This window comes from Podarcis melisellensis, assembly GCF_964234715.1.
Source record: "Podarcis melisellensis genome assembly, chromosome: 6".
NCBI lineage: Eukaryota > Metazoa > Chordata > Lepidosauria > Squamata > Lacertidae > Podarcis > Podarcis melisellensis.
In genome coordinates, this window is record NC_138538.1 from 31,520,772 (window position 1) to 31,548,205 (window position 27,434).

The 27,434-nt window shown below is 45.8% G+C and overlaps 1 protein-coding gene across 1 annotated transcript in view; it reads left to right on the forward strand.

The window, feature by feature from the left end:
- Positions 1-14,438: 14,438 nt before the first annotated feature.
- The window catches only part of ADORA1 (adenosine A1 receptor), a 60,498-nt gene continuing 47,502 nt past the window's right edge, over positions 14,439-27,434 (forward strand). The window contains exons 1-2 of the mRNA XM_081914460.1: positions 14,439-14,763; positions 20,172-20,537. Coding sequence (XP_081770586.1) covers positions 20,197-20,537 — 341 coding nt within the window. The 5' untranslated portion in view covers positions 14,439-14,763; positions 20,172-20,196. The remainder of the gene's footprint in view (positions 14,764-20,171; positions 20,538-27,434) is intronic.

The window sequence follows — 27,434 nt, forward strand, 5'->3', positions numbered from 1 at the left end:
TTTTCTTCTCCCCCCCTTTTTGTAAAGTGAGGTTTTAGAGCTATTTTTAAGGAAATTCGCCAAAATCCATATGTCCAGATTTTCCTGGATAATTTCCACCTGGACACTGCTTCCAACTGTGCTATTCCAGCTATGTCTGGGAAATTCTGGACATATGGCAACCTCAATGGAAGTTTTAAAGCAGAGGTTGGATAGCCAACTGTCATGAATGCTTGAGTTTAGATTCTTGGTTCATAGTTAAACTGTGGAGGTTGCCCCTACAAGATGTACTGACGGTTCACCGATTTCTATGGCTTTAAAAGAGGATTAGACAAATTCCTGCGGGAGATGGCAATCATTGACTATGTTCTACCTCCCCTGTTGGAGGTAGTATGCCTTTTAATATACCTTTGCAAGTGGGTAAAGTGCACTCAGGTCCAGCTTGCAGGCCTCCCATAGGCTTTGCTAGGCCAGGATGAGAAGGTAAAAGGTAAAGGACCCCTGGATGGTTAAGTCCAGTCAAAGGTGACTATGGGGTTGTGGCGCTCATCTTGCTTTCCGACCAAAGGAGCCGGTGTTTGTACACCGACAGTTTTCTGGGTCATGTGGCCAGCATAACTAAACCACTTCTGATGCAACAGAACACTATGACGGAAACCAGTAGGCATAGAAACACTGTTTACCTTCCCACTGCAGTGGTACCTATTTATCTACTTGCACTGGCATGCTTTCCAACTTCTAGGTTGGCAGGAGCTGGGACAGAGCAAGGGGAGCTCACTCCGTCATGGGGATTTGAATCGCCAACTTTCTGATTGGCAAGCCCAAGAAGCTCAATGATCTTTTAGACCACAGCAACACCCACATCCCTCCAGGATGAGAACGTGATGCTGGACTAGATGATCCTTTGGCCTGATCTATCAGGCTGTTCTTATGATACTAAGCATTCTTCAGGTATTCAGGATCAGGACAAAAAGTGAGCATGTCAGGATCAGCTGGAGGTGACCAAATATACCTGTTTTGGACTTTCAAAAGTTGAAGAAGAGTTTGGATTTGATATCCCGCTTTATCACTACCCGAAGAAGTCTCAAAGCGGCTAACATTCTCGTTTCCCTTCTTCTCCTCATTCTGTGAGGTGAGTGAGGCTGAGAGACTTCAGAGAAGTGTGACCGGCCCAAGGTCACCCAGCAGCTGCATGTGGAGGAGCGGGGAATCGAACCTGGTTCACCAAATTATGAGTCCACTGCTCTTAACCACTACAAGTCAACCCAGGAACCCATGTTGGTGTACCACATACAGTGTGTTTAAAATATTGTTACCCTGTTCTTTAGCTGGAGAAAGGCTCCCAAGAGTGTCTTACAATTCCTGTCCATAGGTTTACAATCTAACTGACATGACATTAAAGGATTGGGAGGGAGCGCGGGGGGGAGGGGGGACTCATGCACTAGTTCTTAAATGACAGAGTTCTTGCAATGACCAGCTGGAATGGAAAAGGTTCAGGCAGAGGAGGAGCCACAAGCTACAGGAGAGTCAGGGTTCTGTAGTCCCATCTCTCCTTTCTCCTAACATATTACTTGCTTTTGGAGACGGACAAGTCTTCCAATGAAACATGTTGATATTCTGTCCTGATTGTTGACTCCTAGGTTTGCTCCCGCACAGGTGGAGTTCTAAAAACAGCACCTCTCATGGCCCTGTTTACTGGCTGCATGATCCACAGGGTCCTTTTGCCCAGGGCCCAAGACACAGCTGGTCACTTCTGATCCATTTGGTTAATTGTTTCATTGAAGAAACTGCTGATGGAGACAGACATTTTTGGCAAGCGAAACAACTCTCAAGGTGGTATTTTAGGGCTGCATTTGGAAATTTGTGCTCAGCTTGTTTCAGGGAATTTGACTTGACCTCCCACTTCTACGGAAGGTAAGGATTTAGACAAAAATAGGCAAGTTTCCATTCCCTTCTGCCCTCTACCCCCTTAATCTTTCTAGGAGGGCAAAACCTCCCAGCTGCATTGCTTATTTTCCAATATATCTAATCAGAATGATTGACTCAGATGACAAGAGCTAAGGCTGCGTTCCTAAGGTCTTGTACTATTTTGAGCAAGTGTACTTGGGGCCAGGTTGTCACGAGGAACGATAGCCTTGCAAAAGGTCGGACGGCCCTCCTGCTAATCTCTCCTTTTGAATGAGGGGTTGATGAGGGCAGGGGGGCGCATCAGAAATGGGTTACTCTCAAGACAAAACCTGGAAAAAAAATGCTTGCCATTTTGTTGGTGGCAACAAATCAAGGCAGAATCTCAAGATGCTCTGCATTCTGCCTTAAGACGAGTGCATTTTGCTTCCTGGGTGAGATCCTGCTTTTCAGGGTCCAGCTAGTGTGTTATGGGATTGACTGGCCCTATGAATGCTTACTCCAAAGTTAGTTCCACTCTGTTCAGTGGGGCTTATCAAAGTGTGCACAGGATTGTAGCCTGAGTTCAGACTCCACTGAATTTCAGAAAGTTTGGAGGCCATTTTTTACAGGTGAATTATGGGCCATAGTCTGAATATTCAAACCAGCTTGCTGATTTGATTAAGTGGATACAGTGAAGTTTTATATTGCAATATGAATGGCTCTTGTTGTACCAGTTTGTAAAGGTAAACGTAAAGGGACCCCTGACCGTCAAGTCCAGTCGCAGACAACTCTGGGGTTGCGGTGCTCATCTCGCTTTACTGGCCGAGGGAGCTGGCATACAGCTTCCGGGTCATGTAGCCAGCATGACTAAGCCGCTTCTGGTGAAACCAGAGCAGCGCACTGAAACACTGTTTACCTTCCCGCTGGAGCGGTACCTATTTATCTACTTGCACATTGACATGCTTTCGAACTGCTAGGTTGGCAGGGGCAGGGACCGAGCAACGAGAGCTCACCCCATCGCGGGGATTCAAACTGCGACCTTCTGATCGGCAAGCCCTAGGCTCTGTGGTTTAACCCACAGCACCACCCGCGTCCCTATTTACCTTGGGACTGAAAAAGAAAAGGTTTGCAATAAGGGTGTGGGGAGAGAGAGCAATATCAGTGGCCAGCTGAGGCCAAGACCTGATTTTTGGACAGAGCAGACACCTAACAAGCATCTGGAGAGAGAAAATCTAACTTCTTTTGCTATCATGGCTGCATCTTTTTTTATATCCATCCTGGGAAGCCTCCAGAAATAGAATCCTTTGTCAGAAAAGCAGTTGTTCTGGAGGGCATTGGTGTCCTCCTTTTGCAGCTCATCTCCCCTCCATCTGCAGCGGATGAAGCCATCTCTTTCTTCTCTCAACCTGGGAGACCTTGCCAACTTCATTCAAGCACAGATTTGGTTTGGAACAAAACTGCCTTTCAAGAGTCCCTGGGGGGAAAACAGGTCAGCATCCACTACGTATCTGCTCCTGCTCACGTCTCACCAAAGGGTCCCACATCAGCTACCATAATTCCTTTTGGAGGATTATAATAGGGGGGGAAACCCACCCTCTTTGCTCTGAACGCACACACAAATATCTCCATTTTCTAGAGGATGCCCACATGCTGCTGCTGCTGCTGTGTGTTCTTGCAGCCAGAAATACAACATCTGAACTGGGACATGCAGATCAGAGTACATTGGAAGAATTTCAGTGAATGTCTCAGTAAGTCTATAGCTTAGGGATGAGCAGATCTGTCAATTCCAGTTTCTCATTTTCTCAGCCTTAAGTTCTGTTCTCCACATTCCTGCATCAGTTTGGGACCTGCCCCCTAAAGTCATAAAATTAGCATTTTTAAGTGATTTCCCCCTAATATACACATTTTTCTATCAAATTTTGCTTAATAGACACATTTTTACAAGCCAGCTTCTCCTAATATGATGCATTTTATGCTATCTTCACCAATATATGCCTTTAAAAACACACTTTACCTAAGTATATGCAATTTTTAGTATATGATTTGGCTGAGGAACTGAATTTCAAAATTGGGAGGATGTGAATTTTGAAGGACGCCTTTGTTTCAGTTTGGGTTTTGTTTCGGAAAGTTTGAATTAGGTAAGTTCCCCTTTAAATGAGACCTTTTAAATGAAATATTTCGTTGATTTTGCAAGCACCAGTATGATAAAGCCAACATTTATAAAACAAGCAAATGTAGGTTTCATGTGAGTTATTATTGCAGGTTTGGCTTGGAAAGGAATAGCAGGTGTGAGAATCAGGTATGCGTACGTGCAGGACAATAATCTGATATAATCTCCCGGAACCAAGCCTGGGTACCTGAAGGTCATAAACCCTCAGGAGAAAGACAGATAAAGGTTAAGAATGGGAAACACACTGTATCAAACTGGCCAGACTGGGCTTGACCTTTGTGCACCATAAATTAACCTCTCCATAAGGGCAAGATGCCAAATATGTCTGTACCGGTTACTGAGTGAAAAATCAGAGGACGTTTTCTTGCCTCCCACAGTCATCGATCTGACTGCCACTAAGAGAAATATAATAAGGTCTTTATGAAGCAGTTTTGGCAAGTGAAAATTGAAAGACGTGCTGAAGGGGGTGGTTTGGGGGCCACCTGATTAGTTAATTGAGAAATGCAGCTAAAGACTAAGAAGTGCTAGATGCATAAGGACAAAACCACCACATGTGGAGGGATGAACCTGACCCAGCACATCCACAGCACTCAGACAATGAAGAAAAATGGATAAAACTCAGTTTTACTGAAGTGAAGTACCATCAGTGAATCATTTTCAAGAGGCTTCTCTCACCATGGCTGATATTACCTTATGGGGGGGGCATATGTTCAAAGGGATCCCCCCCAGGTCTGATTTTCAAACATTTTGCAGTCCTTGGAAACTACCACATTTTGCATTGCGTCTGATATCGTTCTGACACTGGGTCCTTTTCTAAGTCTGGTGTATTGTCCACCTTCATTTTCAAATGCTGTCAGAGGCCTGGGGAAATTTGAAGTCAGTTAGATCTAGCCAGTGGTTTTTTCCCCCCTTTCTGAATCAAGAACTGTATAATGCTTAGCAGTCATTTCAGGAACCCCTGCCTGAAACAAGTCTCCAGATCTCTCCACTCCAGCCTTCTCCTGTGTGCCGAATTGATTATCACATTCCAGGAGAGACAACCCAGGACGGTCTAGAAAAGAGTGCAAAAGAGAGGAAAAGGAAGCCAAGCTCCCCCGCCCCCTCCACCACATCTGCAGTGCAGTAGAAAGAAAGGGCTTATTTAGGCTCCAGAAGCACCTGAAGTGAAAGGGAACCAAGAGAAGAATCCTCCAGCGAAGGCCAGGATACCTCTGCACTGCATTTAATAATTGGGAGAAGTTATTTAAGTTGGCAAGCCTTCTGGTGCCATCTAAGTTGAGGGTTCCCAAGCTCCCTTCTTTAGATTTCATATACAGGACCATCCTGGTCACCCTCCCTATCTTCCCACTGTTAGAAAAACCATCAGTGTACTGTAGCCAAATTTGCAATTGGGAGGAGGGGGGGACAAGGGAGGTCCTGAGTCCCAGTGGCACAATCCTAAACACATTTCCTCAGAAGGAAAGAGTTCCAAGTAAGTATGCTCAGAATCAAAGCTTCAACAGACTCTGACACTGGCTATCCAGTTCCTTTGTGGCTGAGTGAGGATTTGAGCCCAGATCTACTCACAAGCCTGCGTTTTAACTGCACCACCAACTGGCTCTCCAGGGTCTCATGGCTTGTGGGCATCAGAGGACTCTAAGCCACTGCACTGCAGAGCTGAAGGGCAGCACACTCTGGCCTCTGCCACCAGCTAGGGGACGAAGAACCACTGTGAGGCTCACTGCTTCCTCTGCTGCCCAGGAAGAACATTGTGGCAAGTGGAAGACCAACCTGCCATCATCTATTGGCAAGAGCTGCAGGGAGCTTGCTGGAGGCGGGGGGAACTACTCTGCTCCAACTGCTGGTTGTCCTGGGGCTTCACAAGCAAGATGGGTGGAATGAGGACATTCTGGCCCCATCTATTAGCCAAAGGCAAAGGAGCCACCAGCTGCTCTTCAGACGAGAACACCAGCAAGGGAAGATCAGCTTGGTTAAAACTGGATTGAAATACTTTAACTCAGCACTTTGCTCCGGTCCTGAAGATCTTTTATCTTTTCCCTCTGCTCTCCTTTCCATGAGGCCATGAAGCAAATTACAGAAAAATATAAAATATAGTCAGTAATTAAATAATAATAATCGGAGTACTTTGCATGAAAGAGAGCTTTCATTTCCCTATACATATTCTTCCCTTGTAATTATCAACAAATCACAGAGATTGACTTAACCTTTCGTGATATTTTTCTTTCCAAGGGATTGCGTCACCCCTACCTCTCTTTCCCAGGGAAATCTGTTCCATTTCAGGCTGAAATTCAGAGAGCCCAGGACCCCTATTGCATCTAAGCCTTGAGGTCACCAGATCACTGGTTTGCTGTTTTACACTCTTCCACATCTAAGAGTGCACAGGGGAGAGAAAAGGCTGAGGGAATTGATCTTATTTATTCTATCAGCTGTGACATACTAATGTTTTTGATGGAAACGTTTGGCCCGCTCCTGCCCTGCGCCAAACATTAGATTTGTTATAAATGGTATTAGGAATTACTCTTGGAATGTTTCCCAGGTTGATAAAATTAATAATGTGAACTCTTTCCAGTGATGGCTGAGATAAAATGAAATAAAATAAAGACTCTGTGAGTGGATGCAATACAGTGAATTGAAATCAGGAGGATTCTATATAAATTCATCTCAGGCAGAAAATGCTGACTTCTGCAGGAGTTTCTTTCCCAGTAAATACACTAATCTGATTCAGGGCTTCAGAGTTCACTGCTCAAGGATTGTGGGGAGGGGAAGGAAATACCGTAATGAGTGGGGGAAGGAAATAATGTTTTGCTGTAGGCAAATCAAACAGAACAAACTTGCCCCTAGCTGATTCTGGAAAGGGCAATGCCAAGGGTACTACAATTTCTGGCACTTTGGAACCTCACCTGTTTTGCATTAATTTGGCAGATGTTTCAGTGCCTGCTTACAAAGTCTCTTTAATCTTTTCCTCCAGTTGCAGTTACGTGACTAGCACCAGTATTTATGCAAGCCTTCCCAACAGAGTTGCCTCCTTTTTTCTGGTGGGCAGAAATAAAATAAGTGGCATCACATCATCTGCTTGCTCTGCACCTGGTTTAATTATTTTCCAGGCAGGTATTAAATGCAATAGCATCCTCTGTCTGCTCATGCCCTGCTTTGACTCCCAGGGTGCAGACTCAGAGGTGTGAAGGCACCTTCCCCTGACATGAACTACAAGAGGTCTCAGGCCCAGACCCAGGTCCCCAAAAGAAAACAACAGAGAACAAGTGGAGATCAGCCACTGCTCTAGTGAGAAGTAGGTCAGAACCCATGAAAATCCTCTAACCTTTCCTTATGGAATAGAAACATCCATAATCAGTATGCAAGGTGATGAGCTATCTCTGCATTCATAATAGCTCTGCTGCAGTGTGACATCCTTGCCTCACAAAGGCCTATTATGCACCTTCCTTATTGCATCTTGTTTGTGTTCGGCGCCGTGTCAAGTTCATGTCAATCATTTATTTTGCAAAACATTATCGCATCACCGAACCAAATGTTTATTCAACTGCTGTAGTTCCCATCTTAATTTAGCATTTCAGTCACAGAGAAAAGAAGCTTCCAAACAGGAGCATTGGGAAAGATTTTGCATGTGCAGAAGTGAGAGATCTGGTCTCTTTCCCTACTAGTATCATCAGCTGCCTTCTTACCAGTAATTTCTTTTGGTGCATGGAACTCAAAATTCTCTCCATCAAGGTCCGCTTGCCATTTGCAGAGGCAAGCGTGTATCCCCAGGAACAACCTTTTGGCTGCTACATAACATCTTTTGTTAATCCAACTTGGAGCAGACTCATGTTTTATCACACAATTTACCATGAATTGCAAAGCAATTAATTTGCTTTACTTCCATTCTTAAGAACTTCCTAAGATTTATTTTTTTAAAAAAAGAATTTGTTACTGCTCCAAATCCCAGAATGGGGGTTGCCCACTCCATTAGACTGAGGCTGAGGATTGAGGAATGCATTCTATGACAAATCAGCTTCTCTCCGAAGAAGAGCAGGAGGGGGAAGTCACCCCCCCCAATGTCCACAGCATGTTCAGAAGCAGAGAGAGAGACAGAAGCTGAACAGCGTAGACAGGAGTTATCCAGCTACAAGATAGGAACAAGGGAAACAGAAGGGAGGGAACAGATAGCTGAGATGTCATTTGAGAGTGTGGGGGACCCCCCTCCCCATGGACTAGAAGGTCTGAATCTATCAGAGAGCAAAGGAAGCAGAGAGAAGAAGGAACTTCCCACTGGCATCTTGGATGTGGTGGAAGGTGGAAGATTTATAGCAGCCAATTGCCCTCATTCTGGAGACCTGTATATTTGTGCTTGCAACATGATGCCGTAATAAAAGGACTATAAATTATAAACTGCTCGTTAATTCTTATTTGTGAAATTACCGAAGAGAGAGGAGGACCAGTGGCGTAGCGTGGGGGGTGCAGGGGGGGCCGGCCGCACCGGGCACAACATCTGGGGGTTAGGGAAATCCACGGGTTAGGGGGCGCAAATCCACGGGTTAGGGGGCGCAAATTACTTGCCTTGTCCCGGGTGCTGATAACCCATGCTACGCCACTGAGGAGGACTCTCCATGCCTGACAATATGGCTTATTTGCACATATATACAACCTGATATTATAACAACAACAACAACAACAACAATTATTTATTATTTATACCCCACCCATCTGGCTGAGTTTTCCCAGCCACTCTACAGAGTATTCACATCCCCAAAAGGTTCTGTTCCTCCCATTGCTGCAGCCTCCGCTTCCTAGAGACTCCACATGTCATGTCTGACCCTCTCTGCAGCATAAAACAGACTGCCCACCTCCTTCTTCTGCCCCCTCCTCTAGCTTGCATAAGTGACACTTTTTTCCTGTTCGCTTATTTTGTTGTCCACTGTAATCTTGGAAACTTTCCCCTCCCGACTCTGGGATTGTCTCTTGCTAATTACCCAGAGCTCAGGGTAGGGTCTCTCCCACCACCCCTGTGTTAAAGAATGTATGTTGCCTTGTGATGATGATGGATTTCACTGATGGGTTAATGGCGGGCCATCATTTATTCTCTCAACCACTCTGCCATTAGGGCTGCTTAGGACATGGAAAGCTGAGTCCAGCTATTAAGGGTCTGACATCCCATTTTGACTCTCCAAGCATTGAATAATTCAAACTTTTATTGGACCCAGGAGTTTAGGGGGCATCTGGCTCCCCACAAACCCATAACAATACTTTGGCTCTTCTGCCCTCTGGCCACATGGCCACGAACCCTCTGCCCCATTCACACTGGTCATTTCTCTCACAGGAGATTGTTGTGAGGCTTGGGAAGGAGTAAGTGCCACATATGCTTTCCTTGGAGGAAAGGTGAGATAAAAGTGCAGTAAAATATACCAATAAGGTGAATGTCCTCCTCTTGGAACATTAGCATCAACCTTGGAAGAAGTCAAACTTCAAGTGGACCTACTCCAGAGTCTCCCGCTCTGGACAGACCTATCAGTTGCCCTTCAGATCTCCTCTGTGTCATAGTAGTAATAATAACAAAACAAAACAAAAACTACGAACAGCCCAACAGCTGGTGTCCAGACAGTATCCGGCTGTTCAAAATAACCTCTCATTGTTGTGCTGTGTGTTTCTCACTTATGTGTTGTATCCACCAGCTGGATTTCACCTAATGCACCGAATTTCCTGAAGCCGCCTTTACAAAGTAGCTGCCTTTCATATGATGGATAGGGTACCGAATTCTAATTGAGGTCCTGAAGGATTTCTGTAATGTATATACAGTAATACATGATGACTACCGCAGTAATGGACTGTGTCTACATCTCTGTCGTTATTGTAGTAATGCAATGCCAAAGTTACATTCAATCAGTGAACAGAAGGATATGACAGACCTTCCCATTTTGTTTCAGGAAATCGCAATGCAGCCATTGCTTTTTAAATTTAATTTATTCATTGCCCTTCATATACATTGCAAGGTGATTTACAGCCATACAACCATACAACTAAAACTAAGTTTAAAAAACACATGCACAAACACAAACCAAAGCAGACATCTTCTTCTTTTTTTTACTCCAGCTGGGGAAGCTTGTCGAAACAAGAATGTATTCAATTGTTTCCAGAAACTACAAATAGGGGGCACCTGTCGTATCTCAACAGGAATGCTGTTCTACAAAATAGAACTTTGGCAGACGTATGTTATCATAGTATACCATCAGTTTATATGAAGCTTTACTGTAAGCAAACCTAAGTCCTCAAAGGCACCAGAAATTCAGGGGGTGGGTGGGGGTGGCAAAGGACACACAGAAGTGGAAGAAACTGGGAAGTCAATGATACCAAGGGGTGAACCAGCTTTTGTGCACATTCACCTTTGTTTTCTTTGACTCTCCCTTCCCTTCCTCCTCTCACTAAAAATTTAGACTGAAAAATCTTTGGAGCACGGAACTGCCTTTTGCTGAACTTTGTGGCTACCAGTCACAATGGCTCTCTTCTACCTCCGTTGTGAGAGGCATACAACCCAAGACAGGCAGAGGCAGTATGTCTCTGAATGCCAGTTACTGGAACCACAAGTGAGGGGAGTTCTGTTGTGCTCAGATCCTTCTTGTAGTCTTCCCACAGTCATCTGGTTGGCCACGGTAACAACAGGAGGCTGGAGTAGATGGACCAATGGCTTGATCCAGCAGAATGTTCTTCTTACATTCTGCCAAACACCACATACTTTTACATATAAATGTAAAACCATGGATGGAGAGCCTGCAACCCTCCAAGTGTTACTGAACTACGATTCCAGCAGAGGTGCATTCCAGCAACAACTGGGGGGCCACAGGTTCCCCATACCTCCTGTTCATAGCCATGAATATTGAATGTGTTTGCTTCCATCTGTTTTGGATTCTTTTTAGCTGGAGGTGAGATTTCTGTTTGCACCTGTAAAATGAAAATGGCAGTGGTTGTGTGGATGAATGTAGGAAAGTACTTTGAACTTTCAACCTCCTTAATGACAGACATCTTGCATGAACATTAGCTGTTTGCAGACTTCCCATAGGCATCTGATTGACCACAGGGAGAACAGGGTGCTGAACTGCAAGTCTTTGGTTAGATCCAGGAAAGCTGGAGAAAATTTTAGACGTTAGTGAAGCATCCTTAGAAGCTCTACAGCAGCCTTTCTCAACCTGTGGGTCCTCAGATGTTGTTGTCCAACAATGTCTGGGGACCCACAGGTTGAGAACTGCTGCTCTACAGAGTAGGTGCCCCACTCTCCCTTTCATGTGCTTTTGGATACTTGGCAGTAAGTGTGCTGGTCCCGGGGGCTAAGCGAGAGGCGAGGTCCGAGTCCAGTCTGAGGTCAATGGTGCAGTATGGAGGCTGTCCGTCAAAGCTGTAAGGAGTCCAAGGCAGGGAGTTGGGTGGGGCCAGGAACTCTGGCAGAAGAGCAGGACAGGGTACAGGCAAGAACAGGCTAGCAACAACGTTGCTCCCGCAACCTGGGACTGGGGCTGACTGGCTTTTATCTGCCCTGAGGCATAGGACGGCCCCGGTCCACAGATGACTCGCCTCTCCTGGCCTGGAGGCGAGCACTCCTCCTGCAGGAACTTAGTTCCCTCCGCCTCTCTGCCTGGAGCCTCTGCAGCTCAGGAGAGGCTGGAGGGTTACCAGACCCAGAGGCAACCTCCTCTTCCCCTGATGGGGCTGAGAGTGGAGCACCTGCAGGCAATGGGTCTTCCATCCCCACAGGGGCCAGAGCAGACTCAGCTGGTGCCGGCATCTGAGGATCCAGCACAGGTGAGGACCCTTCAGGTTCAGGCCCCAGCCCCGGCTCAGCTGGTTCTGGAAGCGGGGACTCCTGTGCAGGCTGGGATTCCTCAGGTTCAGCCTCTGAGTCCGAATCGCAGGCCATCACAGTAAGAATCTGTCAATTTCAATTTCTAGCTTGGTCGCCATCAGCAACTAGAAATTCCACACAAGCATGGTGGAAGAGAGAAAACAAGTGGGTGCTAGAAGAGGGGAAGCCTCTCTGCTCTCCCAAAAGAGAAAAGCAGCTCCCTATCGATCTTCTGCCAACCTCCAAGAAGCTAGTAAAAAACAAACACACACACACACACCAGACAGGTAACTTTTGAGGGCTGATTTACAAGGCTGCCTTATCTGTTCGGCCACATACCTTGCTGGTACAGTGATAAGGACCAAGAAGGGACAAGGATTCTATGCCATTCACAGCTTTTCTTAATGGCCATAACATAGCCATCCCTTTCCACAACAGACCACGTGAAGAGGTGTGGATTGCACCACCTTCTTACATGCGTGACAGAAGAAGACAATTTTCAGGGTGCCCCTAAAATAGATGCAGTAAATAAAGTGGCACTTGGCAGAACATCCCCATCATAACTAACACCTCATTTCACATTACCATCCTGTCATTTATGAATAATCATATAGTATATTTTTAAAAAATCTAATTTGTGTGAAGAATGATGATACAGGGAACCAAGATGTTAGCTGAAGAGTGATGACAGGTGCATTTTATTGCAAGCAAAGTAGCCAAGCTTGATTGCAGCAGACTGATGGTGCAAACTCAGCAAGGGAAGAGCACAAATTAGTCCAGACTCCCCTTACGTGCCAGAGATGTGGCAAGGATCAAAGAAACTTAGTTGAGGAGCCTCAGGGATAAGGCCAGGGCGGTCTGAGAATGAATGGAAGTACAAGGTTGCTCCAACAATTGGCTTTGCCTGTCCGGCACGCTTTGGAACAGAGGTGAGGGAGGTCTCTCTGGGTCATGTGACTTGTGCAGGAACATGGCCCTGAAAGACGCACCTCCTGGTTTTCTCTCAAAACATGTTGGAGGTTATGCCTGTCCTATCAAGCCATGTGCTCTTACTGAGGGATCTGGGTCTGCTCCTGCTCCTGCCTCTTGATGTGCTGCCATTGCTTCAGAGACAATGCCTGGCTTTCTGCTTTGCCTGGTGGAAAAGAAGTCTCCTTGGCATTGCCCTGATCTCCTCACCCTGAGCCAAGGCAGGAGGACCGGAAAAGCTTCTCAATGAAGTCTCAATTCCAAATTGGGGGCTTGAGTGGGAAGGTTCTGATCTGTGGTCTTTTCCACTTCCTTTATATCCTCATCAAAGTCATGGGAGGACACTGATCTGTCAGTGATTTCCCTTAGTTCTCTGCCTTCTGATGTTAACTAGATTCAGCTTGTATCGAGCTTTACTGTATCTTCATAACTCACATTTTTTATGCTGTGAACTGCCCTGAGATCTTTGGATGAAGGGAGATATATAAATATAATACATAAAGTAAATAAATAAAAATAATAAATATTTTGACATTTTCCATCGGGATGTTCTACATCGGGGTCAGCAACCTTTTTCAGCCATGGGCCAGTCCTTCAGACCATGTGGTGGGCTGGACTATATTTTGAGGGGGGAAATGAACAAATTCCTATGCCCCACAAATAACCCAGAGATGCATTTTCAATAAAAGTACACATTCTACTCATGTAAAAACACACTGATTCCCAGACCGTCTACGGGCTAGATTGAGAAGGCGATTGCGCCGCATCCGGCCCCTGGGCTTTAGGTTGCCTACCCCTGTTCTACATCTTTTGAAATCAGTTTAAATTATGATTATTTTATTATTTTGAAATGTTTTAAAATGTGATTTTATTTTATTTTAAATTCTATTGTTTCAACTTTTTGATGTTTGCCTCCCTGGGCTCCTTTTGGGTGGAAGGGCAGGATAAAGATTTAATTTATGGGGACCTGTTTCTTAATTGTTGCCATTTAGTTGGTAATGCTGCTGTTAATGATCCACGCTAGATCAGACGTCAACTTGCCAGTAGGTCTACCAGCTTCATTCCAATGGAGTAGAGCATCAGCAGAAGTCCTCAGCACAGTCACAAGTGGATGTCAAGGTAGTCATTTCTTCAGATACCTCTGAGTCCACTTTTTGCAAGCAGAAGCAAGAGGAGTCTTCTCACTGGCATGGAGATAAATCTTCCCAGGGAACTCAGCTCTGAAATATTTTTTTTTAGCAGCAGACCGAGTCTTGGAATGGGTGAAACATTAATAGGTAAAAGTGTCTCTGAACATGTGCAGCGATCCTTTTCTCTGGCACTGAGTAGATGGAACCTGTTCTGCCATAGCAAGGGCTAAAGAGAAGAGCCCTCTCGATTTTTGAATTAAGCATTTTGCAGCGACAGTGGCTGACTTCTTAGCAAAGGCTGACTTCAGTTCTCTGGGATATGGAAGCAAGAGAAGCTCTCCGATGTGGCTCTGTCTGGTGCAACATTCTGTTGCAGTTCAGCGAGCCAGACCCCACCCTCCACCCTGATACACAAACACACATGCACAAAACAGGCCACTACCTCTTTAAAATATTGCAGGCACAGCCGGTGCAGTGTGCTGGACCATGTGATAGCTTGAAAGGCGGTTAGAAGCTGCAGGAGAGGAGACTTGGGGATGAGAGCTGCCTGCCTGCCTGCATCAGAGTTAAGAATACACTGCAGTGAATCAAGTGCTCCTTCCAACCGGGGGAGTAAAAGTTCATGCCGTAGGGAGAGCAGGGCAGGTTTCATTCATCTGCAGGATGCCAGGAGCCACGGGGATCTAACAGAGCCATCCGAGAGCAGAATGGTACCTACGCTCCCACAGCCTGCCTGCCCTGGGTGTGAAGTCTTCACTTGGAGGAGGAAACAGTAACACACACTGGAATCTGTGTAGGAGAAAGTGAGTCTGAATCTTGTACTTCCTTGCAGGTTTGGGTCTCTCTCTCTCTTTGACCACAGTGTGCAGGGTTATTTCTGCTATGTGTTTATTGAAGCGGTGGGGTTTAATCTAGAGGCAGGGAAATGTTCAAGAGCAGCAGAGGGAGGCGTATCATTTGAAGGGGAAATCATGGTGAGGAAGGGCTGCCTTTGTTACAGAAATCAGGTCTAAGCATGACAACTATTTGCCTGGAATCTGCTGTACATTTTGGATTCGGGGGTGGGTAGTTCGGAGAGAGTAAGAAATTCCAGGAGGAGAGAAAAGTGAGATTAAAGGGGAGGGAAGGGGCTGGAGATAGTCAGAGGTCAGAGGGGTGAGTGTCAGGAAAATGTATGGATATAGAGAGCAGGACGTTATTTCTCAAGTAAGCTTCTCCTCTGCTCCACAGAGATTTCACATGCCACTGTCCCTTGAAATGCTACCAATTTGTTCTTTCCAAATGAAATCTATGTTCTCCCGAAAAAAATCAAAACAGAAAGGTGTAAACAAAAGAGAGAGAGAGTATTGTGGCATTTTAGAGACAAACTGCTATTATTATTATTATTATTATTATTATTATTATTATTATTATTACTACTGCTACTGCTTGAGCTTTTGCTAGGCTTTCTATACAAGTAATTGTTTCTCTGGAACAATGGGAATGACTTGCTGCATTCGTAGCACTATAGTCCTGATCCAGGACTGATAGCATTGTAACTGTAAAAGCATAATGAGAGAAGGAGCAGTGGAAGCAAGGATTGTCTCCCTGCAGGAAGAAAAAGCACAGTTCAAAAAGTACTCTGGATATATACGTGTGTGGTGGGAAGGGTGTTGTTTTTCATGCTGCTATCCAACAGGAACCCTTGACTGTCGCACCAAAGCATGCAAACACCTATCACAAGATTGCTTGTCACACCTCTTTGTGTGAAGGCTTTTCTGGGGACAGGTTGAAGTACCATAGGAACATGCTAACTCAGTTTAATCAGAGACCATGATGGGGCTCCAAAACTGAACTTGTGTACTTTCACCAGTACCCATTTGTCCGCACAATAAATCTGCAGTTGCTTCCCATCTGTGGCGTGCAATTTGCATGTCTTCCCTCAAGATAGCACTCATATTGCAGAGTTGGCACCTTTTCCAAACATTCACACCTTATGAGTGAAACATTGTTTAGCCAGGGACAGGTGGTAAATCCCTTGGATTGTGCTTTAGTTGCTGCTGTGGTTGATGTGTGGAATGTGGTTGCACAAGTCCACCTATTGAATATTTGTCTGTGAAGTGATTACTGCAAGTACACCTCCACCCTATTCTTGACTCTTTTGTGAAACTCTGATTCTGTTATCCAGATAGGATAGGCTGTCCCATTTCTCCAACTTCTGTCTGGAAGTGCACATCTTACTATTTTTTTAAGTTTTAAGGGGTATTATTATTATTATCTTTCTATACCGTATTTGCATAAGGATGCCGTGATGCTGTAGTTCACATGGCTGCCAACAGATGGTGCTGTGAGTTCCAGAGTTATAAGAGAACAGCACCGCTACTGGAAGCCTTTCTCTTTCCCAGTGGCCACCATCACCTGGGGCAAAACAAAGCAGAGAAACCTTTCTCCTCTTTGTCCCACTGCTGCCACTTCCACTACTGTTGAGGAGAAAAGCTTCTTTCTCGGCTGCCATTGAGCACAAGAAAGAAGACCTTTTTCAAAATTCAAGCTTCCTTCTCAGGCAATGAAGTCTAAGGAGAAGGGGTGATTGGTAGGGTGGAGTGGGGCTGGCTAGTGAGCTGAAATAAAGCAAGCAGCCCCTAGTTAAAGAAATTTATAGGTTGCTTCGCAGCATAAAGTCATCAAAAGGTGTACAAGATAAAATCAGAATAAAACACAGCAACAGAAGCTCTAAAAACAACAAAATCAATGCAACAAACTTGCAAAACAATAAAACCACCACTACAAACTCCAAAAACAGCAAAACCATTTTTCAGTGAGCCCCTAAATATCATGATACAAGGTGCCTATCTGAATTCAGCTAGCAGTTGACTCCAGAGAGCTGGAACTGCAACACTAAAAGCCCACTTTCTGGTACAAGGCATATGGTATTCTCAGCAACACACTTTCTGAGAAACACAATTGCCTGGTTTTGCCAGATATATTTGGTGAGGAAAACCTCAATCGGTGCCCGGTAGTATATTGGCAGCCAGTGGAGCTCCTTTAGCAGATAAGTTATATGGTGTGAATGGTGTGCCTCAGTCAACAACCTAGCTGCATGGCCAGGATACTGCAGTATAGTTCTGCAGAGGTTACTTGCAGAAGTCTCCCCTGTTGGCTACAGCACATCTCTTGCAAGTTTGCTGGGGTGATATGGAAAGATATTCCCACAAAGAAAAGGGAAGTGGACACAGCTAAGTGGCAGAGCACATGCTTTGCATGCACAGGTTCCTGGGTTCAATCCTTGGTATCTGCAGTCGAAAAAAGGAACTGGGGAGCTGGTGATGTAATTGGCTTCTCTCTTCCCAAGACTCTGGAAAGCTCTAATCCAGCAGAATAGGTATTATTATGCTAGATCAGGTGTGAGGAACCTTAGGCCCTCCAGATGTTGCTGAACTGCAACTCCCATCATGCCTGGTAATTGGCCATGGTTGCTGGGTCTGTTGGGAATTGTAGTTCAACAGTACCCAGAGGCCCAAAAATCCCCCACCCCATGCTAGCTGAACAATATTCTGACCTGCATTTCAAAAAAGAGGTGTTTATTGGCTCCGCCTGATGCTTCCTAGAGAGAGAGAAAAAATGAATGCATTAGGAGGAAGTTTGGGAAGTGCTGTTTAAAGTATACCTCATACAAATGTAATGGTACAAGCCTGTACTGCTAGAGGGAGAAGCAGGCAGGCAGGCAGACACATTATAAACTTGCTGTGCTGAAGAAAAGGAAGGCTCGTTCAACAATATAGCTCTCCTGCATTAGTGGCAAATGCAAAATGATGCTTTACATTGTTATTGAATGGTAATTGATTGGCTTGTTGTTCCTGCTGAGTCCCAAGCACTCGGAACGAAGTCCCATTGATTTTGGTGAGACTGACTTACTTCCCAATGTAACTGAGATATAACAGCTCAGGGGCTGAATCACGCTAAATATCTTTTCTGGGGCAGGGGAGCTTGTGAAGCCCAGCAGCCCCACACTTAAGAGCGGAACATCTGGAGCCATGGGAGCACTTCTCATAGCTTCCCACAGCAAGTAGGTTAGCATCAAAAAGAATGCAGAGAAACAACAGGGCGTTCCAAATTCATTAATCCACCACCACCTTAATAATATCGGCCTAAATCTGTCCTAAATTTCATAGTCAGTGTAATATGCCGGTTTATGAGGCTCCCCTGGTGGTAACCCATGGAGGAGCCTTTTTGGTGTTGGCTCCGCATCTGTGGGATGGGTTCCTTATTGAAGTGCATCTTGCCCCAGCCTTGCATTCTTTTAATTGCAAGGTAAAAAAAGAACACTATTTTTGGTCCAGCTTTAAGAGGCTGCTGGGCTAAGTCGTTTCAGTGAGGCAATGAATTATGTTATTTATCATAATTATTTCCATGTTTCTTTTTATTGTGCATTATGTTTTTTATCCTACCTTGTTTTTGTAAACCGCTCTGTGACCATTTTTGGTGAAGGGGGGTATAGAAATCTCCTAATAAAATAAATAGAGCAATAAATAAAATAGGAAGAAAACAGGGATTTCAGGGATGTAAGGAAGACGCTGCAGGATCAGAACAAAGGCCTGTCCCACGGAAGGTGAACCAGCAGTCTTCCAGATGTTGTTGTACTACAACTCCCATCCAACTCCAACATCTGGTGGGCTACAGGTTCTCCATCTTTGTCCAGTCTAGTCCAGCATTCTCTTTTCTTCCTTGACCAACCAGGTGCATATGGGATGTCCACAGGTAGGACATTAAGGCAGTCCTGCTGTTTCCCAGCAACTGGTATTCAGAGGAATGCTGTCCCTGATTCTGGAGTTAATAATCAGCCATCTTTACTAATAGCTATGGAATGTGATTTACCAGGAAGAGAGGTTTCTAGAAAATGTGGGACAAACAGGGATTGTCCCTGTTAAATAGGGACACTTGGAGCATTTGCAAATTATCAGTATAGCTTTAGTTACATAACGACGAAATCCTCCTCTCTGGTATTTTCTTGTAAACCACAAAGCCAGCATATAAAAGACATCCCCAGTGACTGCAATCCTGGGGTGTGTTTTTTTTTGGGGGGGGGATACTTTGGAAGTTTGCCAAAGCCTGATAATCTTGTAGACACAATGGAATCTATTTTTATTTAAAGAAGAATCTTGCAACTAGGCATGTGTGGACAAGGGTGGCCACTTCTCTTAGGAACTTTCGTAAGGCTATTCTTCTGCAACCATGTGACCAATCAGCAGCATTCAGAGATGCTCTCTTAATGCTGCTTAAAAACTACCTGGCTGCTGAACTGGAGAGATAGGGACCAGAGGTGGCAACAGTGAAATCCTAAATCTCTCATTGCAGCAGCCAATATGGGCAGAAGGGCAGGTTCTCTGCACAGCAGACGCACCGAGATTGCACAGCCCTTTAGTGTGAAGTTCCTGGTGGTGACCAGGCTAGGGATGGCAAATTTGAGCTGGAAATAGTCGGAGCACAGTCAATGGTATGGAAAGAACAAGGGACCATCATCTGCCAGCACTGGGAAATCATTTGAGGAGTTTTGCAGTGTTCGCGAAGGAAATTGTGGCATGCAAGGAAATCTGTAAACTTACTGAAGTATAGAGTCAGGCTATATAACTATTTTAAAAGTTGGTAATGCTTGATTGTGAGGTTATTTTGGATGCCTCTAATGTGGATATCGGGATGCGGGTGGTGCTGTGGGTTAAACCACAGAGCCTAGGGCTTGCTGATCAGAAGGTCAGCGGTTTGAATCTCCGCAACGGGGTGAGTGCCCCTTGCTCAGTCCCAGCTCCTGCCAACCTAGCAGTTCGAAAGCACATCAAAGTGCAAGTAGATAAATAGGTACTGCTCCAGCGGGAAAGTAAATGGCGTTTCCGTGTGCTGCTCTGGTTCGCCAGAAGCGGCTTCGTCATGCTGGCCACATGACCCGGAAGCTGTACGCCGGCTCCCTTGGCCAATAAAGCGAGATGAGTGCCGCAACCCCAGAGTCGTCCACGACTGGACCTAATGGTCAGGAGTCCCTTTACCTTTACTTTTAATGTGGATATATTTGTGTATGGTTTTAATTGCTGTTAGCTGCCCTGGGTTCCAGGAGGATGAAAGCCAGGGTATGAAAGCAATACCTAAGCGAAGAAATGCAAAAAATGAAAGATGTTTGGGTTTTGAATACTTTGGTGGTCTCTTCTGTCTTTAAAACACATGACTCCTTTGATCCTTTCAGGCAACACCGGGGTTCTCAGAGCACCATGCCGCATCACATCTCGGGCTTCCAGGCTGCCTACATCACCATCGAGGTGCTGATTGCCCTGGTCTCCATACCTGGGAATATCCTGGTGATCTGGGCCGTCAAGGTGAACCAGGCCCTGCGGGATGCCACCTTCTACTTCATCGTCTCCCTGGCAGTTGCAGATGTAGCTGTGGGAGCCCTTGTCATCCCGCTTGCCATCATCATCAACATTGGACCACAGATACATTTTTACAGCTGCCTGATGGTGGCATGTCCTGTCCTCATCCTCACTGAGAGCTCCATACTGGCACTGCTGGCCATTGCTGTGGATCGCTACCTCAGAGTAAAGATTCCAATGCGGTAAGAGACACCCATGCCGGAGGGAGAAAATATTACCAGAGGCGGAGTTAGATTTCTTTTGGGAGGGGGTGTCATATAGAAGGTCATGTTGCACAGGGAGAAATCTGTGCTTCTTCTGTGGAGTCTGGTGGCTTTGTCAGGATTCTCAAAATCTCAAGGGCTTTCCCCCCTTCTTCTTCTTTTTCTTGAACCTGGTTCACTGAGGCATTTGCCAGTGAAGCTGATGCCTTGCCTGCCATCATTTGGGACCCTCGGTGGACGTGCTGCTGCAAGCTGTCAGCTTCTGCCTTGCTCTGACAAGCGAGAATGTGTACACGGCAGCAATGATGTTGTTGTAATGGTTTGTGGACTGAGTAAGTGCAAGGAGGCCCTGCTTAGTTGTTCCTTAGCCTGTGCTAAGAGATAAAAGGGATCTAAGCAACATAACAGGTTGTATTCCTTTAAAGTATATAGCATACTCTACCTGCTTCGGGGTGGGGGGGATGATGCAGGAGAAAATTGACTCAGTTACTTTTAAAGGTGAACCGACCTATTTCACAGCTTCTGAAACAATATGCAAACTCAAACAGCTGTCCTTGGAAATTCACGCTTCTCAAAATTTTGCAGTTCCAACCAAACAATGTTCGCAAAAATGCATTTACTAAAGTGTGCATTGAAATGCATATCTTCGTGAAAATAACATACAAAATGCATTATATTTGGGGAAAATGTTTTGCAAAAATGGATACAGAAATGTGTACATACATTAGGATGAATTTGGGGGAAAAAATTGCCGGTGGATTTTCATGAGGAATTTAAAAGAAAAATCACAAACTGAGGTGGAAATGTGGACAACCGAGCTTAAGACTGGAAAAATGAAAAACAGAAACTGATGAATTCATTCATCCCTAAAATGGGCTGAAGCTACTCATGTCTCTTAATTTGATGGGTCTGTTCTGAATAGAACTGACATTGAACACAACCCTAAGTAAGTACCCCATGGGTGAGAAGTTGTCAACCCCATATTGCGGTCATTAATAATTACTCAACTTGACACAATGTCTCATGTATAGGACTGAGCTGAGGGTTGGCCCCAGGATCTTTCCGGAGGCTGGTCCATGAGGGCAAATGGTAAATGACCACATCAACCTCAGCCTGCCCTCAGCTGCCTGTCTTCTACTTACAATCAGTCCATGCAGTGCCACTACCTGTCAGCTTCCTTCCCGTTAGTCTCTGTGTTGCCCTTGTGGATTCAGCAGAGATGGGGGTGGGACTTTAATTAGTTGGCTCTGCCTGTCATTGATTCTGACTCCACCTATGGGTGGTCTCCCTGCCTGCTGTCTGGCCATACCTGGTGGGCACCACCAGCCCCATTGCATTCTACATCACATGTCTTTAAAGATACATTTCCTCTATTTCAGATCTTCAGGCTGTGAGTGCTGTTGTTTATGTAGCCAGAACAGCTATTGGGGAGGACAGGGAGATAATAGCCCCCATGAGAAGCCCCCTCTGCGCTTCTCACAGAGAACCCAGGTTTGAGGGTGAATATTTCAAATAACTCTTTGCTGATTGTGCAGCGTACTACGTGCTTAAGAGTAAATAATATAATTATCCTCACTTATGTACACGTTAATAACTATTTGCGCTGACTGTGTACTTAACTTATTACTAGCTTAGCCACTTTCCTTGGGGCTGGCAGAGGGCCCACCCCACATATACTTAAAGGTCACACCATCCCAATATGCCTGAGCAGGCTGGGATTTGGGGCATCGTTTTCCGTGGCAGCAGAATTGCTGACTGCCACGTCTCAGCCAGGTGACAGCACAGAACAGCATGTGGAGCTGTTGGCTGTGCTGTGTTTCCACCCACACAGTTAGCGCAATATGCTCTAGCACCAGATCTCAAAATAGGATTGATTTTTTTTAAAAAAAAGCATTTGGCTTGCAACTCAGCCACATAAGGGATCTTTGCTCACCCCCTTCATGAGGCTGAGAGTAAGGAAACCTTCCTCCTTGTGAAAGAGTAAGTCTAGCTGAGGCAATTTGGCTAGCAGAAATGTAAAAGCAACCTTTAAATGCCTTTAAAGTGCTGTGGCACCAATTTTAACCAGTCATGGCTTCCCCCAAAGAATACCGGAAGCTGAAGTTTGTTAAGCTGAAAGTTGCTAGGGATTGTTTGTTAAACCAAAAGGAGCATCTCCACCCCCATCGTTCTGCCCGGACACTGGGGTCCAGCTCCAAGGGCCTTCTGGAAGTTCCCTCACTGCGAGAAGCAAAGTTACAGGGAACCAGGCAGAGGGCCTTCTCAGTAGTGGCTACTGCCCTGTGGAATGCCCTTCCATCAGATGTCAAGGGAATAAACAACTATCTGACGTTTAGAAAACATCTGAAGGCAGCCCTGTTTAGGGAAGTTTTTTAATGACTGATGTTTTAATGTATTTTTAATTTCCTGTTGGAAGCTGCCCAGAGTGACTGGGGAAAGCCAGCCAAATGGGTGGGGTATGTAATAAAATTATTATTATTATTATTATTATTATTATTATTATTATTATTAACCATCTTGTGAGATGAATAGGGGCCTCCCAATACCTGCAAACCACAGCTCCCATAATTCTTTGGAGAGAAGCCATGACTGGTTAAAGTGGTATTATAGCATTTTCAAGGTATGTTGTGAATGTGGCTTGAAGTTGCCTATCAGTAGACAAAGCAGGCATATGGGCATAGCTGTCAACCTTCCCTTTTTTGTGGGAAATTCCCTTATTCCAGCACCATTTCCCGCTGCTTCCTGCTGCTATCCTGGATTGTTAGATATCTCGTTGACTGTCCCCGGGACAGGTGAGGCTGCTGATCCCTTATTTTCGAGGCTGCTGATCCCTTATTTTCAAATCCGAAAGTTGACAGCTATGCATATGGGTCACCTGTCCCCAGCCTTCCCCACTATGATGAAATGTGCTGCATTTCTTTTTAAATTATAGTAATAATTCCTAAATGTCTATCTACACATATAAATTAGCACAGGCAGGTTCATGCAAAACTGTGTCCTCGTTTAGTCCTCTTTTTTAGACAATGTATTTCCTATTTGTGGTATTGTGTTTGTGGCCCCCACTTTAAGAATGGTGTACATTTGTATGAACCAGTGATAAAGTGCATTCAGGAGAGCTATTTGTCTTCTGGTCCCTCTGCTGTACTTTGGCATTAGTAGCAACAGAATAATTAACAGTTCAGCTGGTAGCCGTATGAGGAATATTCTCCACGGCCAGGAAGAAGGCAGCCAGTGGTGTAGAAGCATTGCATAGAGACACTCATTCCCTTTCTCTCCTTGTTCTAAGCAAATAACTCTCTCCAACATCTCTGTTGGCTTCAGGCTGATTCAACACTTTTGCATTGCTCTTGGATGATAAATTGAATTGTTAGCTCAAGTGCAAGGCTGAGTTGCACTGTATAGTACATGTAGAAGTGCTTGTAGCTCATTGGTAGAGCATGTACCTTGCATGTAGAAATCCCCAGATTCAACCCCCAGAATCTTCAGGTAGAGCTGGGAGAGAACTCTCTCTGAAACTTTGGAGGTAACTTTGAAGATAACACTGAGCTAGATAGACTAATGGTCATCTGACTTGGGATAAGTAAGCTTTCTATGTGTTGAACACATTTAGAAGCTTTCTATGTTTTTGACACATTTAGAACTCTCTCTCTCTCTCTCTCCCTCCCCCTCTCCCTCTCTCTCTCTCTCTCTCTCTCTCTCTCTCCCTCCCTCCCTCTCCCTCTCCCTCTCCCTCTCCCTCTCTCTCTCCAACTTCTCAATCTTTTTGCAGTAAAAAATATCCTCTTGATTAGGACCCCCTACTCTGTACTGATGGGACGCGGGTGGTGCTGTGGAATAAACCACAGAGCCTAGGACTTGCCGATCAGAAGGTCGGCGGTTCGAATCCCTGCGATGGGGTGAGCTCCGGTTGCTCGGTCCCTGCTCTTGCCCACCTAGCAGTTCAAAAGCACGTCAAAGTGCAAGTACATAAATAGGTACTGCTCCAGCGGGAAGGTAAACAGCGTTTCCATGTGCTGCTCTGGTTCGCCAGAAGTGGCTTAGTCATGCTGGTGACATGACCTGGAAGCTGTATGCCGGCTCCCTCGGCCAATAAAGCGAGATGAGCGCCGCAACCTCAGAGTCGATCACGACCGGACCTAATGGTCAGGAGTCCCTTTATCTTTATCTTTCTGTACTGACCTTTTTGTAGCTGGGATGTTGGCTCCCAAAAGTACAGCTGCTCCCTAAATGATAGAGTCTGGCATGGAGCAAAGCTGGTTCAAGGAGGAAGAATAGCTGTATTATAGGAATCTAGTTGTAAAACAGTAAATTCTGGGTTGGGGATTCCTGTTGGAAATAAAAGGTTCTGAGATTAACAGATCAGGATGAGTGGTTCGGTCTGCTTTCCCCCACAACATAATCCCCAACTGCAGGCAAGGATGCAGTCATACAGATGCATGCAGAGTTTTAAAAACTGTATCGTTAGTATGTCTCTGCAGTAGACTGGCAGAGAGCGTTTGGAGGGAATGGGCAGAGGTGGGCTCCCTGAACAGGGACCCCACAGAAATGGCTGCAAGCTGGGAGCGGGCAGGTAGAGAATACTGCAAACACACTGTCTCCTTGCCCATAGGCTGATGGCAGGGTCCAAACAGATAAATGCCAGGAAGAGCTTCCCTGCAGGCTCTTGCGATCCAGGCAGCGGGACGGCTGCAGCTGCGGCACACTGGGAGCCCAGCTGCGATCGGATTCTGGAATGCGTGAGCAGCAGCATTGTGGAAATTTATGCTGAGGCATTCTCTGCTCGGAGACACAGCACAACCGTTCAGCGCGTGCCGAGCCGAAACCTGTCTGTCTGCTATAGTCCTGTGGGAGTCTTGATTGACAGCATAAAGACAGAAGCAAGCCCTGGGCGGTAGCAGGCAGTGCAGAAGGGGCACGCCCGTTGTCTGCCCACATGGATGCAGTTTAATATCTGATCGGTAGGCTGTGCAGGATTCAGAACCAGAGAAGAGAGGGCAGGTGGTGGCCTTTGCTATAGCCATGGAACCTGTAAAGCAAGATTGCTTCTCTGATTGGATGTAGAAGCATGAAGGGCATTTTCCAGTGCTTCTGCCTGGCTAGGTCACGGAAAGGACAAGCGCCGCTAAACCTCCTTGTTTTGTCTCAGTTGTAGGCAGAGTCCCCTCTTTAATTCTTTGGTCTGGTTATCAGCTGCAAACACACTGGGCCCTGCTTGCAGCCTGCCTTCTTGTTTGCAAAGTGCGGCCGTCACGGGTGGTGTTCTGGCACGGGAAGCTAGGGCTGATTTTCTGGTGTGACTGGTTGCTGGAGCCACCGGGTCCCCGGAGCAGAGCAGGCAGCGTGAGTGGCAGTGACTCATCTCCAGACAGGTTTGCTGCCTGAGGCAATAGAGCCTGCCCAGCTTCTGGAACTTGGCTGACTGAGCCTTGCTCTGAATTTTATGACTCACAAAGGAAGGTGGTCTCCTTGTACTCAGGTTTTTACTGGAATATTTATTTTTTCTGTACATGATGACCTTTAAGCACAGGCTGGAGATTAACCCCCATTGTTGGCAGAGACAGATACAGGGCTTGTACACACTTAACTTTCCCCCACTCTTTCCAGGCACAGCCTGCTCTTCAAAGCTCTTCAAAGGTGTATTCTGCAACATGCCATTGATGCAATATTAGTGCATTGGTAGTGGATTCACATCGGACCATCCACACATCATTCTGCTTTATTAGTTGTTCTGTAATGCTTCCCCTGTCTTACTGCATCATTGCAGTCAGAAGGGGCACTCTTGCACTATGGCACTACAAGAGCAGGACACACACAACTCCTAACCTTTGTGGTGTGGAAAACTACAGGAGTTCAGCAGGAATTTGTGGGATGTGCACCAACTGGAAACAAAGCAGTATGTCCACCCTGAAACTTTTGCAGAAGCAAACAGTCAGTTTAGATAAAACTGAGGTAAATTGACCAAGTATGAGGCAGACTCCAGTGTTTTCTCATGGCGAAATGCTGCTTGATCAAATTATGTAAATGAACAGTTGAACGAGTGAAACCAACCACCTGTCTCCTTGATCCTTGCCCATGCTGGCTAATAAAAACAAACCGGGAAGGTCTGGACGATGGGCTCTGCAGGGTGGTGAATGCTTCCCTCTGTGAGGGAGTCTTCCCAGCCCTGCTGAAAGAGGCGGTCATTAAACCGCTTCTTAAAAAAATATCTTTGGACCAGGCAGATATGGCCAGCTATCGCCCAGTCTCAAATCTTCCATTCTTGGGCAAGGTGATTTAGTGGGTGGTTGCTGAACAATTACAAGCACGCCTGGATGTTGCAGACCATTTGGATCCCTTCCAGGCCTCAACATGGGACTGAAACTGCCTTGGTCCCACTGGTCAATGATCTCCGGCAGGCTAGGGACAAAGGTGAAAGCTGTTTCCTAGTTCTGCTGGATCTTTCAGCGGTCTTTGACACCATTGATCATGACATCCTTCTGGACCATCTAGAGGAGCTGGGAGCTGGGGGTACTGTTATACAGTCTACCACAGGCATAGGCAAACTCTGGCCCTCCAGATGTTTGGGACTACAATTCCCATCATCCCTGACCACTGGTCCTGTTAGCTAGGGATGATGGAAATTGTAGTCCCAAACATCTGGAGGGCCGGAGCTTGCCTATGCCTGGTCTACCAGCTCCATCTGGTACACAGGCTGAGACCTGCAGACTGTCTTGCCAGAATGGTGCATGCTCTAGTTATCTCCCACTTGGATTACTGCAATGCGCTCTACATGGGGCTATCTTTGAATAGGTGTTCCGGGATGACCCGGAAATGTGGCAGCTAGACTGGTGACTGGGAGTGGCCACCAAGACCATATAACACCAGCCCTGAAAGACC